This window comes from Rhea americana, unplaced genomic scaffold (assembly GCF_003343005.1).
Source record: "Rhea americana isolate MKP2758 unplaced genomic scaffold, rheAme1 scaffold_194, whole genome shotgun sequence".
Classification (NCBI taxonomy): domain Eukaryota; kingdom Metazoa; phylum Chordata; class Aves; order Rheiformes; family Rheidae; genus Rhea; species Rhea americana.
The window spans coordinates 1191914-1210860 of NW_028186083.1; the positions used below are offsets into that span (position 1 = coordinate 1191914).

General features: G+C 35.0%; 1 protein-coding gene and 1 long non-coding RNA gene across 3 annotated transcripts in view; one reads left to right on the top strand and one right to left on the bottom strand.

The window, feature by feature from the left end:
- Positions 1-18947, bottom strand: part of USP32 (ubiquitin specific peptidase 32) — an 82558-nt gene that overhangs the window by 41608 nt on the left and 22003 nt on the right. For both annotated transcript variants that reach the window (XM_085302929.1, XM_085302928.1), the window contains exons 2-5: positions 16464-16591; positions 10733-10838; positions 10037-10155; positions 4958-5117 (exon numbers count right to left, since the gene is read on the bottom strand). In XM_085302929.1, the coding sequence (XP_085159055.1) occupies positions 4958-5117; positions 10037-10155; positions 10733-10838; positions 16464-16591 (513 nt within the window). The remainder of the gene's footprint in view (positions 1-4957; positions 5118-10036; positions 10156-10732; positions 10839-16463; positions 16592-18947) is intronic.
- Positions 12848-15739, top strand: LOC146597020 (uncharacterized). Its single transcript, XR_014895585.1, has 2 exons — positions 12848-13062; positions 15484-15739. It is a non-coding gene; the product is annotated as an uncharacterized LOC146597020 (long non-coding RNA).

Here is an 18947-nt window from a genome sequence, read left to right on the forward strand (position 1 = left end):
ACTTCTATAATAAATGGRAACCTTTCCCTGTTGAAAATGACTGAGAAGAACATGAATATAAGAGGCTATCATGTGAGATATTGAGACACACCAAAATGACCCAGCCATAAAAAAGGCAAACATCTATGTTGCATCAGAAGAAATATTTCCAAGTGAAGGAAATCAGTGAGGTCTCACCTGGAATACAACAGCAACTTACTGCCTGACAGAGCAGAAACTGGAGGATGCAGAAAACAACTCTGATGAATAAACAGAGATGAGGCACCTTGTCTGAAACAAAGCCTTCAACCAGGCTCCTTTTACTTTTAACAAAAAGGCCAAGAAATGCAATAGTCATCTGCCTTTATGCTGAAGGATTTAGAAGGGAAGAGAAGGAGGACTCTCTGAGATCAAGGAAAATATTGACAGAAAAAGAAAGATAACACACTGCCTACAGATGCATGTAGAAGATTTACTGGAATAGCTTCCCAATAACAACAACTGGGGGGGGGGGGAAGGCTCCATATCTTATGGAAAGAATAATAGTCACTCACTGGGTCTGCACCCAGGGAGACRGGAGACTCCTCTGTGTCGCTCTCATGTTCCTATTTGTCCGTCTGCTAAATTAAGCAGCAGAAAGCCGTACTTTGCAGGCATAATGACCTCAGCTCTATTCCTGTAATTAAAAGAGTACTAAGCAGCCACAGCATGCAACAAAATGACATCCCCCAGTGGCCAAGAATTGTTATATTACTGGAATACTACACTTGGACTTGGGTACCAAAGGAGATTAGATGTTTAGTTTGTAATTATTAAGGGCATGTAATGATTTGGGGGAATATTCTCCTACTAAGAATTTTAGTGTTAGTCATAGCCTCTGACAGAATTTACCTTTGATTTAAATGTTTCACTATATTTCTATTCTATATGACATTAAAAAAAATAAATCCAAGAATACTCACTCATACTACAAAACTGAGAAAATCCAAGCTAGTGCTAGCAGGTCATTATGCAGGTGGAGGAGAGACTCATATCCCTCAAACTGTTTGGGGGAAAATATACTAAAGGTCCAAGAGAAATTTAAGTTATTTTGCTAGCTTTCAAATGAAATGATTCATATTCATGATTTAAGTGAAATGGAAAAAAAATTGATTAAAAGTAGCAAGTATATGCAACTTCCTGTAACTTCAAAATTTAATTTCTAATTATGTGTTGAGAAATATAATTAAAGTCATCTGCATTCTGAAACAAATGTTATTTACAAGTAAAAAATTAGAATGCCTTTGTTTCTCTGATATCTTGCCTCATTAAACAAATTTAAATGGAGTCACTGATGCTTTGCAATAAAGTGTTTGCTATCTGTTTCTAAATCAATGTTAATAACTTTCACTATTTTTATTACGGCAATTTTTCTAGTCTCTGACATATTATTCAGAGCATTTAATRGCAAGTACACGATGGAAGGAGGCAGGGCCAGCAGAAGGGTTTGCAGCCTGAGCCGACTGACGTCCCAGGAGAGGGCGCAGCGGTCTGATTCCAGCACCCAGGTGCTAAATTTGCAAATTGCACTAGGAAGTCTTACAAATTAATTTTCATTTCACACTAGAATAGATTTTAAAACCTTCAGTCTTTCACTATACCCTAATAGTGTTTGTGTAGGTTTACCAAAGATTCTCTCTCTCACTCTTCTCCCAGAAGACAACTATTAACCTACTTAGAAGCATTGCGAACAAGCCTCTGTTTAGAGAAAAGGAACTGTCATAACAGCTCCTACTGTTTTCTGTTCAGCTAGGGGAAGAATACTGCTATACTAAAATTTCTTATTATTCAGATTGACACACCAATATATAAATATAAACATATATATACACACACGCTTTTTTTTACTTTCACATCTGTTGCATGATATTCCTACACAGCTTCAAATTACACAGTAGATTATTAGACATTTCATAAAAAAAAGCATTTGTACAGATTTGTGGGAGGCAGGTTAGTTCACCAGCAGCCATCTTACCATCTTAAATTCGTTGAAAGACACTGAATTGGCACTGACATCAAAATACAGACAGCAGAACTACATTGTGTTCTACTTATTTACACACTTAACTGGAAAATAATAATTTAATTTTATCTTAAGGTCCAAACCTACTCTGTAACATAAGCTCCAAATTTAGTTAATTATACGGAACCTGTGGACACTATACAGTTTGAATCATTTTACACATTCAAAAAGACATAAATAAAACAACTCTCKAATACAATGAACAGCTTGACCTCAGATCTGACAGGCACTTGAAGACAATAATCACTTCAAAAACTCAAGTATCTTATGATTTTTTTTTCAGAACATACAGTTTGTGTTAAAACACTCAGAGATACAAATTTCTGCAAATATTTCATGAGGCTTTAAAAATCTTGCAATTTCTCCAGCAGAACGTATAGCTACACAAACCAGCACACGTAAAAGAGCAGCCATGCACGTTTCCTAGAAAAGGAGGAAGAGCAGCCACTTCCTCCTGTAGCAGTTTACAGTATCAGACGCAGCAATGCACAGAAGTGTTATGAAATTATTATTATACACCAACTTGATCACAGAGAGACTAAAACAAAATACACAAAACGTATTTCTAAGTCTTAAAATATCAGAATTACAAAAATAAAACTTTCCAAGAGGCAGAGTGAGCTGATTTCAAAGTTAACATTTTCAACAAAGATGACTACCATGCTGAGGTATGATCACCGAGCCTACCCTAAAAATTTAAACACAGAGCGAGACAGTTACTTCRTAAGGGTGACAATATATGCAAGAGCAATTAAGCAAGATTTGAGACTGCAGAGTTGAACATCTCAAGGAGCTAACTGAGAACTAAAGAGGTCAATCCCCATTAGACTGAAAACAAAAACTACAGCTCCTGCAGAGGCATTCTCGGGCAAGGACTGCACAGCTGAAATGCTAACATAAGGTCACCCCGATTTGTTGACAGGTTCCTACAATCAGAGAGGCTCAAAGGTAAACAGGGGTACCTCAGGCAATTTGACAGAGACTGCTGAAGTAACTAAAATTCTGTCAAGACAAGGGCCGAAAAAGTTGAGGGGAAAGTGAAAACACTCTACAAAATGAAAAAAATAAAAAACCTAATTATACCGTTGTAGAAACAAATGTAAGATGGACCCTCTAAAATGAACTTTTCCAAGAATCATAACAGATTGTGTGTCTTATTCTTCTCATTTTAACAGGCCTTCTCTCTTGCTCACACTTAATTTTGTTTTTACTTAGAGCCCTTCAGTCTTAATTTCTCAAATTTTTGGTTCAGAAGTGAAAAAAAAAATCCTTAATCTAGTAAACTGAAGAAAGGCTTTCCTCTTGACACAAGAAACTAGGTGTGGTTGGGCTAAAGTAGAATATCATCCTCTTTAGACTAAAGACCCTTTCTTCCCTTAATTATTTAATTTGCACATCTGCAACACACAAAGGAAATAGCTGGGCCTGGCTGCAGACAGTAACATTGACAGGCATATTAAAAAGATAAAAAGTGAGAATGATTAAGTATGAAGCATAAAATCTATTTTAAAAGTAGCTCTTCAAAATTTTAATTTTTATTATAAATCTCAGTTTCAGTGTAAATAAAAACTTTTTTTGCAAAAAGCATAGTAAAAAAAAAAAAAAAAAAAAAAAAAAAAAAAAAAAAAAAAAAAAAAAAAAAAAAAAAAAAAAAAAAAAGGCTCCAAGCTAATATCCAGAGGCCTGGGCTGAACTTTTCCTTGAATACCTAGGGCAAAGGACTTTTGACAGGTTTGGAGGCATAGCACAGCTCAATTTGATGCAGCTTGAGAGATTCATACCATGGCTGATGCCTGTACAATTCTAGGAGGGTCTTTTTCATTTTGCTGTTGCCCGTTCTCTGTTTTGTCTATTAGACTTCATATTATTTAGTCATTTTCTGTAACCTCAAGGTCTACTGCAGTCTCTCATACAACGTAAATATATTACCTGTCTGTAAACTTCTAATTGTATTATGCATTTTCATTTCAGATGATCTCAACATGATTTTAAYGCTTGTATTTAAAACTTAAAAACTCACACGTGCAAAGAAAAAAATCCACACACACCTTTATTCAAGAACCCCACCTATTAGATTATATGCCACGCTCTCACCAAAGGAAGTCTATGACAATGCACAAAGCAGAACCAGACTGCTAAAATTACAGATATCTTAATAGGAAACACCATTCCTCCCTTAAAGATATGGCAACCCCCTAGGAGCTTTTACATTATAGTAAAAGATATACTATATACATATAATAACATTATATTTGCACAAAAAGTATAATTTATCAGCTTTTTATTCTTACATTTAACCTAAAACACAGCTGCTTCTTCTTTTACATCAACATAGACATAAGAAAGCATTTGTTTTTTTGAGATCATTTCAATAAGTAAATTCTGAAGAGGTTTCTGCTTGGTTTATTTAGTTGCCTGACTACATCACATGCTAGGAACATTGCTTAGAAAGAAAGCTACAGAAAAAGAGATTAGGAAGTAATGCTTATTTTTGAGAGAAGCATTATTTTCAAAACTGCATCAATAGTTTTGAGATATACTGTATCTAAAAGAGTAAATACAAAATCTGTATTAACGTCAAATTCCTTCAGAGGAACGTATTTATCAAAGTTTTTTTTTTTTTTTTAATTTATTTAGTAGTCAGCTTCTATAAGCAGCATTGTAATCTCACTACTTTTATCTCTTATAAATAATGACTCACTATGTCCTTGTATATAACAATGTTTTACATGTCACAGCACAAAAAGCAGAGAACAAATTAGCTTGCAAAATAGATTTATCTTGCTGAGCAGAACTGTATGTATCTAATCAGAGTAGTTAGATTTAATGAACAACTACTGCAAGGCAACAGTTTAAGTCTGTGAACTCTGAAATGGTTTTTAAAAATATGCATAAGAAGAACTATCAATTACTTACAATGTGTCACTCCAGCAAGGGTTTGATAGAAGGTAGGGGTATCACTGTCATCAGTGAGTGTCACATACACACCTCCAGAGAGCAGCCAACGAGAAAATGTGAAAGCATCTTTGTTGTGTAATAGCCAAATCCTGAACTTCTCATAGTTTACCTTTTCACCCTATGAGAAAAATAAGAAGTGAGTTCTTTCTTTCTCCTTTCTAAGTATCAGTAAACAGGAACCATCCAGCTGTAYGAACAAGAGATGGGACAGTCTCCTATAAAAATAAGTACTAAAATAATTTTTGTGAGACCATGCCTGGTTTTCCRTTTTATTCTGAACTATAACAGAGAGAGAGAAATTAGACTTCTCTGAATTACTGTTTCAACCACCTACTCAATATGGCCTTTAGAAAGTTAATTACTCTGAACCGCAGGTAAAGGAGATTATGAGAAAAAAATGGTTACTTACAACTCAAAACAACATTTTTTTTTTTATGAATTTAAATGTGTTATGACTAATGCTCTTGTTCCCAAACAACAGGTGCTGTACCATAAACATCGTTATACCTATGCAAGTGTACAAGCACCTAATATAAAAATTCAGATTTGTGACTAATCATACTGTTAGTTATTCAATGCAGTAGCACATAAAACTTCTCCCGTCTATCAACCAGAAAACATTTAAGARTATACGTCAACATGACATTCGCAATATCTCGTAATTCAGTCTCTCTTGCTGGTTGTCTCACATGGAACTGTGTGTTCAGTAATACACAAAAATTCAGATTTCACAGAGTTCAAATGCTGGGGAGGCTGTTTAAACCATTTAGTTCAACGGTTTTCAGGCTGTGGCCATGAAACCATAGGGATCAACAGATTACTTCTACAGGAGCCACAAAACTAACTAACTTATCAATAGACAAACTCATTACAGAGAAATCCTAATATCCATGGGAAATAAACACAGGTTGCAAACTATAAAAGGTTTCAAGTCATTGACTAGTTAAAGCTCCCTAATATCACAAACTATTAAACTTTACTGAATTATATTTTTATAGAATCCAGCAATTTGCTTTTAAGCTATAGTTTATCTGGAACTGCCAACTGGAGAAAACTGAAAATCTGCTACTTCCTTTGCAGATTACTGAAATGGTTAATCACCATCACTGCTTTAAAAAAAAAAAAAAAAAAAAAAGTTTCATATTCTAATTAAAATTGATTGTTTCAGGTTCCAGAGGCCGGTTCGCTTTATGCTTTCTCCTAAGATTGAATAATATTCTAGTGTAACATTTTCTCTGATAAATACATGTAGATATTGTAATCCAGTCACTTTCTGACCCTCCTCTTAATAATAAATGCAGGAAACTGTGCTCATTGCTAGATTTTCAGCCCTGTATCATTTTKGGGAATTTTCCCTACACCTTCTTGTATTACCAATGTGGTACAGAAGTTAACCTAACCATCTCAGAAATAAACAGAACTATGATAGAAGACTGACCAAAAAATGTCAGGAGGGAATATCCTTTTAGAATACTCAGTTTCAAAAAACTGCATCTGAACTGCTACACATGTATTATGGCCTCAGCATAGAAATATGGGGGATGAAAACAGAAAAGTAAAAGGTTTGGTGTTTCTTTTCTACGTGTCTCGGGTAATAAAATATTTCAAATGTTTTACAAAGGTTTAGCAGTAAGATTCAAATAGGCAAAATTCACTATTTCTTTACCCGTCTTTTCCTTTAAGTATATGCAAGTAAACAATTTGCTTGTCTCCACCATTACTTGATAAAGTCGTACAAATTAAATGAGAACAATTTTTAATTTCTACTCTATTGCAAGAATTACACACATTATCCAAAAAAATTAAGGGGCCTTAAAATGCCTCGGTAAACAACTCACCAAACTATGAAGGATCTGGAAGTTTCACAGACCTGCTAAAATCAGCACAGTTCCAAACAGTAAAGCCTCCAGACGTGGAAGCCTCAATCTGGAGCTAAATCTTTGTGTTACTTGTTATACTTCTGGTTTTGAAATCACTATACCTATCCTCAGTAATATGCTTACAAAACTTCCTCACATGCAGATCACTGCCATTCAAAATTTAACATACTCAAACTGTAGAATTACCAGTTAATATCTACAGAGATTTTGTTTTTAATGCTTTGGCAAAGTAGTTTACTTTCCTCGGTTCACTCAATCATTTATTTAAAATAAAAAATACATAACCTAGCGAGAGGGAGGAAGAGAGAAAAATCAAAATAAATTAGAACCAAAACAAAAACAATCAAAATTACAAATTTTACCAGGAGGCAGCTTTTATTAATAATTCACAGAAGAGAAAGACTCCCTAATCTTSCAAACAGATAAGAAAGGCACAATTTATGAACATGATTCATTTGTTTCTCCATTGTAAAACCTGGGAGTTGTGCTACTCACTCATTTGCCTCTAATTAAATTGAACTTGATAGCAGCGCACAGGGCAGACTAATCCATTAGATGTATGTGAAAAAAAAAAAAAAAAAGTAAAAATCCCCCAATACTTACAGTTACTAATCACAGACTTCCACATGCTAGTAATTCAAGGAAGTCAGGATGGAGTCTACGTTGGTATTCCATCTTCAACTTAACCTGTATAAATCCACACTACTCATGAGAGCAACAGTCCTACCCTCTTCCTCCCAGCACTGTTCTGCTCCCTTCTCTTTTGCAATAGCAGTCACATTAGTGCAGCCATGCAGCAAAACAGATCTGGCTGAAAAATAACCGAGAGGATTAGGAGTTACAGAAAAAGGGGTTACTTTTCAGCCAGATCAGTCTCCCAGTCCAGTTCATCAAGCAGTCACATGAACGCTTGAGCCTGCACAAGGGTAGAGAAATGAATGACAGTGAGGAAAAGGGTAAGCCAACACTCGGACTTCACAGGATTTAACCAAYTATGGAAATACCACTTAAGTAAAAYCAAATCCACTACCAAGTGAATAGAGAAGCAAAAGGTACCCCACAATGTAATTTTTCATTTCTATAGCAACTTAGATTAGACATAAGTTTTGGGGGTTTTGTTTTTTGTTTTTTTTTTTTTTTTTTTTTTTTGTTTTTAACTACCTTTTCCATTCTACCTTTCCTCCACCTTTTTTCCACTTTTTTTTTTTTAATGCAGTAAAAATTGTGCCGTGTTTCTCTAAGATTTTCTGTTGCTTCAGTTGATTAGAAAAACAAGGAAGATGAGAGACAGGAAGGCTTGGGGCAGGGGGAACACAACACATTTCAAACAAGCAATGTTTACAGTTGAGCCATGATGGAACTTAAGCAACTACCGCAACACAGATACCACTATTGAATTTGTTTCCTGTGTTTCAGAAACAAGAGGGAGACAAAGGCAGATATATTTTAAAGCTCATATTTCTAGTTGAGTACATGTAATAATTCTGCAGGAAAGAATTAAAGTCCCTATAAACATCATCCTTGAAAGCATAAACTCATCTGCCATACAGCAGGAAGGCAGGCCTTACTACAACAGGAACATAAAACTTTCTTACTATCCAGCAATGACTTAGTATGATTAACAGGCCAGCAAGTTCTCCTGAGAGGGTTATTACACTATTTTAATTTTCAAAGAAAATCAATATAGAGCATTTTCTTGAAAGGGAAAATGGTATCAAGTCACATAGATACTTCTCTTTCTGCAACATCTTCATAAAGTATTTCTAAATTTCTTGGACAGTATGCAATTAACTTTTAGTGCACAATTGATCATATCATATTGATGGGAAATTATAAATAGGAAACACTGAAGTGGGTCAGCTCCAGAAACTGGACTTTAGTACACATGTGATTCGAGGTTTCAGCCAAGAATGAAGACTGTAATCATYGCCCATGGAGCCATCAGAATAAATGAGTCTGCCTCGGCCAATGCCTTTTACACATCTTCTAGCRTAAAGTTATTGTTATCTTCAATACAGTACAATTAAAATTTAAGTAATCAAGTACTCTGAAACCCACAAATGAAGCTTCTTCTCAAACGGCTTTTCAGTGAAATGTCTAGATTCTGCTGGTCTATACTCCTCTGACAAGAAAGGACAGGAATTGAATCAAATAAACCTGACAATTCATCAGGATTAGTATTGGCAAAGAAGCATCAGTGAATATTTAAATATAATACAGCCCATTTTAGGGGAGGAGTTCACTGAGCTTCAAAGACTACATCTCTCAACCAACCTAAACCATAAATATATATATTGTAGCAGACACAATGATACAAAAGTTACAAAGCTCTCTGTTGAATGCAACAAATCAGTGATGTAACTGGAAATAGTAAAGTGCTCTCAAACACAGACTCTTGGCCTAGCCATCTATTCAAGGACTGTTACACTTATCACTAGCAGGTACTTCTTGAATTTAAGAGTTAGAGAGAGATGGCTTTCACACATAAAGTGCAAAGTTTTACATATGAAATTTAAGATTCATTTGGTAAAAGACCATRAGAAAAAAAAAATACTCACAATGGCAGCAGTCAAACATTTGAACAGGTTGCTCAGGCTGTGAAATCTCCAACCTTGGAGATGTTCAAAATTCGACTGGGCAAGGCCTCGAGCACTCTGCTGTAGATGGGCCTGGCTTTTAGCAAGAGGTTGGACAGGAGACATTCAGAGGTCATTTCTGACCTATTTCATTCTAGGATTGTATTCCAAAACTCCTGTTTTTAAACAATGACTGCTGGTAGGCTTTCTTATACCTGTGAGAACATTTTCTTTCCCCTCTCAGATCTGTATTCAAGATTTCTTTCCTGGTTGCAACAAAATGCCCACAATAATCAAGAAAATCCCATTAGCAATATTAATTTTTAAATACGGTAACACAATTAACCTTAGGAAATGGTATCTTTCAAACTAGCATACTAAGTAAAACGTATTACACTTACATTTATATACAAAACTGCTATTCACATCAATGCAAATCACATGTGATGCAAGATAAAAACTCTAAACTTATACTCTGTTTGAACAAGGTCAATTTGCATGCATAGGGTAAACAAACTGCTCAAAGTAACAATGACCTTCAATTTTTGTAAATGCAGCAGGCTAAAACTTTTATGAAATACCTCAGAGAAACATTTCTTGAGTGATTCTGGGACTTTCCCATCAACCACATGCAGCATCTTCTCCATTTCTTCACGGACAACATAACTCCCAGATTCATTAGAAAAGAGACTGAAAATGTCTGAGGAAGAAGAGAAATGCTTAAGCAACTACAGCAGTTACATTTTTCAAACATTAAGTTTAAAGTGGCTGATAAGGTCAAAAACTGTGCAATGACTAAAGCACTACAAACTTTTAGACTCATTCAACTCCAATACAGCTCAAAGTTTAGGTTGAGAAATATTTCCTTTTTCTTTTACCATTACCCACAAATCAAAGGGAAAGTAAATACTATCAAGTCAGATTAACAAGATGACAAAACAACAGAAGTCAGTAGGCTGGTGATTTTATTCATTTTGAAAAATATCAGTGCTGTCCACCCTTCTCTGCCCACACGCAATGCTCAAGTCTTTCTGTAGAATCTTAAYATTTACATTCATGATGAAATAACAAACATTCCACTTTACGTACAAGAAACTTAAATGCATTGAATTTCAAGATATATCGCTAACAATGTCTAAAATTTATACTGCATTGGCAACCATGTATGTGGTGGTCACATACAAAAATAGTTACTGAGCACATGACAATACAAGCTTGCTTCATGAAAACCTATTTTACACTATACTCTTTTTACACTTGTAAATTACACTACTTACATTTTGCTTTCTCTTCCTCTCTGCCTCTTGTAAGTAGAACTAATCCAACTATCAAGTTATTGAAGTGCAGCCCTTTGGATATTCCCCCAAATGAACAATAGATAACCTAGAAGAACAGAACAGGGAAGTTAGCAAATCTTTAACTGGGAAAATACATGGGGAGAACAGAGATGACGACACTGAAAGACACAAGTTACACCAGTGCTCTGTTTTTGGGTTTATTGTCTCACATTCAACCAAACACGCTTATAATACCAAATTGTGTTACACTTGCATTCGCTTTCCCAGTACCTATAATCCTAAACCATTTTTTTAGGACACGCTAAAATTCAGGAGAGAAATTTCAGACTTATTTGTTAAGAGGCAGATATTTTTCATAAATAGTCATATAAAAGAAATTAATACAATCCTCCAATGAAGGTAGTTTCTTGTTCATTCACAGGTGTCATTTAATCGTTTCCCCAGCAAGTTTCGTTACTTGCTTATAATTCTGATTTTACCTTCAGCTATATAAGCATCCGTGATGGAAAACATGCACACACAAGAGAACATGAAATAAATCACTAAGATAAGAAATATTATACACAGAATTCCTCTTTATAGAATAAAATTAAAAAAGATCTCTTGGGCATAGTTAAGAAACATAAAACAATGCAACACAGTTTGATGAGAGACTGATATCTTAACTTGGAGGCAGGATAAAACAAAAAGTTGATCTTGTTTCACTGAGAATAAGGTATCACAGAAGAACTCTGACTGTGCATTTTTTACAGCACAAAACCTACCAGTGTATTAGATCCTCTCATAAATAACACACACACGGAAATTAACAGTTCTGCAGTTTTGTTTTGTATTTTAGTACTTTCCAGCTTCTCCCTCCCCATTCATTGCTAATCTAAACCATATATTAAAGCAAGCRTTGCTTTTTTAAAAAAACAATCTATTCTTATTTTCTTATATGAAAGCAAGCATTATTGTTTTTTATTCCTATTCCCATTTTCCTGAATGAAAACAATCATTCATGTAACAGGACTATGAATGAAATCAGGGAGTCAAGTTGGATTTGAACTAATCATTTTTGTTATCGGGCTTCGCTAACCCAGTTCACTGAAAGTGGGTTACTTCAATGTGGAAGTAAGTATCCAGAGTTAAACCAACTGTAGAACTAGTTCAAAATAACTCATGAAAAACAAATGACATTTCAATTGCAAAAGAACATTTAGATCCTACCACACTGATGTAGGACATTTTGCTTAATCAAGGGGAATCTTTGATCAATTTGGCCTCTCAAAGGAGTCGGACAGCGTAACATTACAAAGAAGGAAACCAATCCTTAACAGCCTGAAAGTCCTTTGCAAAATTAAATTTCCATGTCTCTCAAACCAAGACAGACAAAAGTACCATATCATTCACACAGGTCTATACGCCAGCAGGCTGTTTGCCAAAGACCTGACAGGCATCAGTATTTGTTACTCTAACTGTAAGCCAAGAAATCTGTTAAGTACTTCAACAGAATTTGTGCCTTCTACACTGATAAAGCAAAACTTAGGTCTACATTTGTTACAATAGATTTTATTTCTCTCAAAATAAACAGCTGAAGACTGGAAAGAAACTTCAGAGAAAATGAAATCTTCCTGCAGYATTAAAAACAACAACTTCTGAGGTCATCTGCTGATCACTACTTGTTATTAGTAAGAGAAAGCTTCACTTTCTTATTAATTTAATCATTTACAATAATAAAATATTTGTAAATCATGAAGTGAGCATAAGCTGAAACACTTCAGAAACTTCTGATTCATGATGGGACCGTGCTGACAGCAGTTAGAGGGAAGCACTGTAATTAGGTGCAATAACACCATAGTGAGGCTTTTACGAGGTGTCAGTAAGTTAAAAGCAGAAAGATTCTGGGCCTAAAAGGCCCCCATAACCTCCAATAACAGCAACGTCAATGCTGCCACCAGAATTCTCAATCTTACAGCACAAGTAAAGAAAGGGTGGAAGAGACAGCTGAATACYAGAGTCACATGAGTGAGTCATTAGCTCTATCTCAGGTAGTTTTCCATTTCAAGTAAAAACTAAGACAGGACTGGAAGTGGGCAAAGACAGCTATGGGCCTGTCAAGGGCACCGCAACAGATAGATCTAGCTAAGCCACACAGCACTGTAGTGGCAGAAACAAGAAAAGGAAATACTTGAGACAAAATAGCTATATTATATTAAGTACTGCAATTGCACTTTATGCTTCGCTTACAGGCTGTGGAAAACCTACCAGTGTTGCCATTCCATCCAGAGGAAGCAGAGCAGAACCTTCAAAGTACATCAGGCAACAARGTAGGAAAAAATTTTAAAAGTCTTGCTCACCTGAGTACCATCGCAATTACTAGCAGACATAACACCGAATCGGATAGATTCCTTGGAAACAGTTACCTAGATACAGTTTTGTGTGTTACCGTAGGTCCATCCTCTCCTGGTCTATCTAACTTCTATCTAAGCTTCAACTTTCATTATTATACTTTTAGACTATTACAAGATATCTGAAGGCAAGTAAATTTAAATTAGGCTTATAATACAGAAGGATCCCATTCTAGGGGAGACACTATATAGAACCTGCAATTTCATTCTACTATGCTTAAGACACAGTACTGCCCTAGTAGATTAACTTTCCACAGGATGTTCAGATCATCCTCTTCTATTACTTCAGTTTAATCCACTACAAATACTGAGGGGCTAAATTACTAGAACTACATTTGTGCTCTCTTTGGACACAGTGATTGTATATGCTTCACGGACAATGTCATGGCAGAGATTTGAATTCCACACTTTCTCTTTCTAATCATTCCGATTTCATAAGATGCCTTCAAGGCTATACTATGTATGTAAGTGATTTTCCTTCAGTCATGAAAATAAGTAATTTAAAGATTGGAATCATAACTACTTTTAAAAATACACAGTTAGCTCAGCTGCCCAGCTGAACACTACAGTTTAAGTCTTAATATAATTACTTTTGATCTTAACAAAACAAAATAAAAAAAACCCCCACCACTAGCACCCCAAATGGGATAGAATTATTATATTTCACATTAATGGAACTTCCAAGACAAAAAAAAAAAAAAAAAAAAAAAAAAAAAGAGAGAGAGAGAGAGATACATGAGTAAATGAAGCAGTGAAATTGCTGTTTCCCCATCACAACTTATAATAAAAGATTGCTTTTTCTAACCTGTTATCCTTCACAGATAACTAAAAAGTAGAACCACATGTTTTCTTTTCTATTTAAAAAAATGCTGATTTGACTAAAATTATATAGTACCTAAGAGTTTGGAGAAAGGAGAAGTCACAGGACTCAGTTTCTAATTACTTGCACTGTTATAACTCTCAAAGAATTTATGTTGATTTAAATAAGTTTTAACTTATAGCACTGTAAATGAAGATGGCATTCTCTGTCTCATTCTCAGGCTTCCAAGACTTCTTGACTATGGTTGTTTTGCCCCATAAACTCAAGAGCAGGACTGGTTAARAAAGAAAAAAAAAGAAAAAGAAAAAAGAAAAACGTATAGCAATAGTCAACAGTTCTATGCAACTCTTAACATTTAACCTTAACTCACTGATGGGATTGAGACAAGGTGCCACACTGTACTGAACGAGTTAAGTACAGACAATTTATATTCTGCAGACTACAAATAAAAATGAAAACCTTCAGTAAAATTAGAAATAGACTGCTGAGAGCASCAAATCACCATAATGATATTTTGTAGAGTTTGTTGCAGAATCACAGAACAGTTGAGGTTAGAGGGGACCTCTGGGTATCACCTAGTCCAAACCTCCTGCTCAAGCAGGGTCACCTACAGCACACTGCCCAGGACCCTGTCCAAACGGCTTTTGACTGTCTCCAAGGATGGAGACTCCATAACCTTTTCTACTGCTCAGTCACCCTCAGGAAAAAAGTTTTTCCTTACRTTCAGATGGAACTTCCTGTGTTTCAGATTATGCCCGTTGCCTCTTGTCCTATCACACCACTGAAAAGAGTCTGGCCCCATSAAACTTTACACCTCTCATCTTTTGTCCACTAAAAATTAAGTGTATTCACTTCTTTTTACAACAAGAGTAGAAGCCAACCTTGTCTTTTATCCAAATTTACAATATTCAAGCTCACAGATATAGTTAATATACTGGCTAAATATGAATACTAGAAGTTCATCATGATCTGTACTGAAATTTTGAGATGTCAATGTCCCCAAATGGTGAGATCATATCAGAACAACTGTGACTCTTCCATTAATTTTACTTCACCAACTGGAAACTGAGAACTGACAGTTAAAATAGATAATCTTCACCAAAGCTGTGTCCTTAAGCACAGATTTATTAAAACAGTCTATCATCTGATAGACAGCATTTGAAAATCCATAGTTTCTATTCCTGATCACAAAGTTTATACCATTCAAGCAATAAGTTAATCCTTAACACTGGAATAAAAGGGATACAAAAGTACAAATGAACTTAATTTAAAATTCTAGACATCTTAAATTATTTCAAACCAATCATATGTAGTGCAGGAGACATTTTTACTTTTATTGTAAGGGTTACTAACAGTAAAAGCATACAGATAACATGTATAGAAATTAATACCGAAGTTACACTTTAATTATGGGCAAATCATACACTTTCTTTTAATTTGATAGGTACTAATATATATTATAGTATTTCCTGTTAAGTACTTGAATATCCACATTAATCAAGCTCTCAACTATATTACAGAAGCAAGTAAGATTGCTGTCTTTGTTAACACTTGAAGAGAAGTGAGAAGGGAGTGAAGTGAAAGGAGAAAAAAGAACAGAGAAAAGATTCAGCTTAGAAGAGCTGTTTTATTTTACAAATAAAATAGCTATTCCTCTTAGTAAGTCTTCAAACYACACAACGAAATAATATCACTGGACTATATTTCACACTGTTAAACCTTTTGCATTGCATACTTCACTACTCACATTATCTAAATAAAACTGGAAGACTTGTATGCTGCCTGTGAGGTCAGTAACACTGGAGATACCAGAAATAGAAGCTGTGATTAGAAGTGACATGGAGCAAAATATCATTTGAAAGGTCTGGCTAATCTTATTCTTTCTCTAGCAACAGTAGTTTAAATTCTTTCTCAAATCAGAGGCAACTTTATGAAAGAAAATATTTTTCTAAACATGAATGTGTGCAGGATAGTATTACTACTTCATTTTATATGCACAATATTTATACCCATGTAACATATTTTGTTTCTGGATATTTTCCAGTTCATTTATACATTTACTATAAATAAAATTTTTAAGAGCTTGTAAAGATTAATCTGCACTTTAGAAAACAAAGCAAAAGCCAACAGAATCTGAGAGAAACCAGCAGCATGTATACCTCCACAGTAAATAAAGTCCTCTATTATATGAGCTCTATATAGTGTTAACCGTTCCCAACCTTTCACTTCCCCAAATCTACATCTGGATATTTAGGTGTAATTCACTTGATAGATGACCTATTACTTGGGTTTGAGCCAGTAGCTCAGTGAAGCACATGAGTAATAGCCCAGTCCACGCCTGGCACATTATCCTCAGACAAAGGATGAAGACTGATACTGCATGAAAAATGGAAAGAAATTAAATTAGCTGTGTACCTAACTAGGCACGTACTTTATCACCTGCATACACATCTGCAGGAAGAAAAAAAAAAAAAAAAGAGGTAAGTACAAAGGAGGTTACCTCAGCAACTTTTGGAGGAACTCCATCACCAAGGACTTCTCTGATGAAGCACTGTTGGGTCATGTAATATGAGAGTCCACAAGTTCTCTTGAAAGCATCTTTCAGTCGCTTTAGTTCTATGTCTGTAACTGCATTGAGTGGGGGAGGGAGGGAGGAGAGGAAGAGAGAGAGAGAGAGATGCATTCAGTAAAGATGTAATAGCTCAAGAATATTCAAATCCTACACATATTTAACCTTGGAATAAAAAAAGAAAAAAATATATGCCTGATTTCACTTAACTAGTGGAAAAATCTGGCTATTGGAAAAATGAAATCTAATAATCTAGTCTTCAAAAAAAAAAAAAGAGAGAGAGAGAGAAGTCAAGTAGAACTAAAGCTAGCATCAAGGATTATAACAGTTCACTGCACAGGTTATCTCCAACTACAATACCATATTATAATGCCTGTTCCAAATTAACCACCATCATTGTCAYGCAAAAGGAAGCTAGTTTTACATTCAATTTTACATTGTATGTAGGCTAGAGAAGTGATCTGTAACCAACAGTGGTCAACATTTACTACGCATGGCTCCAACAGAATGCTTCAAGCACTTATCTAGCAAGCAGTCTACTTTGTTATAGAAAAAAATATTTAATTGCCACTTACAGGCTCATAAGACAGTACAGTGAAGCATGAATTTAACAGGAATACTATAGCTAAATTTTAGACTAAATGTAATTCTTCACCCTTCTTGCACAGCCAAAAACTGATTACGAGCTACAGCCTTTTCAAACATGTTTACAAACTGTATACATGAAAAGTTGGAAGAAATCTCCTTTATATCTGCCCATTAGCTTCTTGAAAAATCAGCTCTATATCATATTTTGCAAGTATATATAAACTGTGCCCCAGAGGACCACAGTAAGGAAAGGAACTGCATTACTTCCACATGCATAAAGTATGCTTTCAAGTATCCCACCAAAAAAAATCTAAGGGCTTTGTGAAAAGCAAGTTGCAGAAAATAACATACTATATCCTGGACCACACTGTAAAAAGAGCTATTTACCATCCAGGAGCCTAAAGAAGTTATGCTGTACGCGATAGCTGTTTACCTGTATTTATAATAAGACAATTCTYCTTCCCTTGAAACAAGAAGCCAGACAGAAAAACACTGACATGCCCAAAAGGGTGTCAGCCTTTCGGCGAGCCATGTTAAAACAGGACCCCTCCAAACTTCACACAGCACTCAAACTTTTACATTTCAATTAATGAATTCATCAAAAGAGAAAACGGTTCTTTAAAAATAAATCATGTTAAAACATTTCTCRTTCTAATCCTAGTCAATATTTACACAGACCAGTGACTTAACTTTACAACTCTGTAAAAAAAATGATTTGGGCTGCAGCTTTTTTCTTCAYCAAATTTTATTATAAAAAAAAGATTTTATGGGTCTAAGAAATAAACCTGAAGTGCAGCYTGTATTGCACTGGTGCTGCCAATAAGTATGAATTTGGCAAAAGACATAGCCAAACTATTACCATCAAAATTGATAAAATAAAGTTCAATTATATGGCAGAAGAGTATTGATCTAATACAGTTACCTGGCATATATGGTGTTTAAATGTCATCATTTCATATTAACATCTGTACATATACTCATTTCCTTTCTTTATGACTTTAAATGTGATGCTTTAACAAATGCTAGAACACTTTGTTAGGCACATCAATTAGTTTTCTTCCGAGAATTTCCTTACCTAATTGGAAACAGACTCTCAGACATGATATTTACAGTTTTAAGTGACATTCTCCATCCACCTACCCCCAAGCTCTTCTGAATTTAGGAAATGGGAGGCAGAAAGATTCTGCAAAGTAAGTGACCCTCAAGCCTCAGCCTTTCTCACAAACATGTGGAAGAAATTAACAGAAGAGATCTTCCCATCACAGGGGGAGACTTCACCCGACGTCTCCCCCCACCCCTTACACGCAGCATAACTGCAGTAACCCTCAGTCAAAAGGAACAAAAAACCACCACGTAATGCTCAATAAAGTAAAAACCTGAGATTTCCAAAGGGMCCAATAAAAAGAAGATACTGGTTTCAGTATTTTGGCAAATAAAGCACACAATCTAGGTCTCAGACAAAAATCTAAGCAATAGTTCTTCGATAATTCTTTTTAATTTATTGTATTTTTATTATATGCACACACATCCATTTTCAATAAAAATGGACTCGGAATTCTAGGGTTTTTTCTTTCCATTCTACTAATACTTTTTGAACTCCTCATCAACTAATCGAAACTCTTCTGTGGTCATTCAGCKAAGAAGTTGATATACAAAATCTTAACTAACCAAATGCTTAAGGCTTTACCCATTATAACAGACTTTGAAGTAACCTACTTATCGCTTATTGCAATATAAATTTTAAACATGAACAACAGCTGCTGCATATAGCATCCTATCATTATCAGTTTTCTTATATCATTCAATCATACAAGTTGAACAATATTT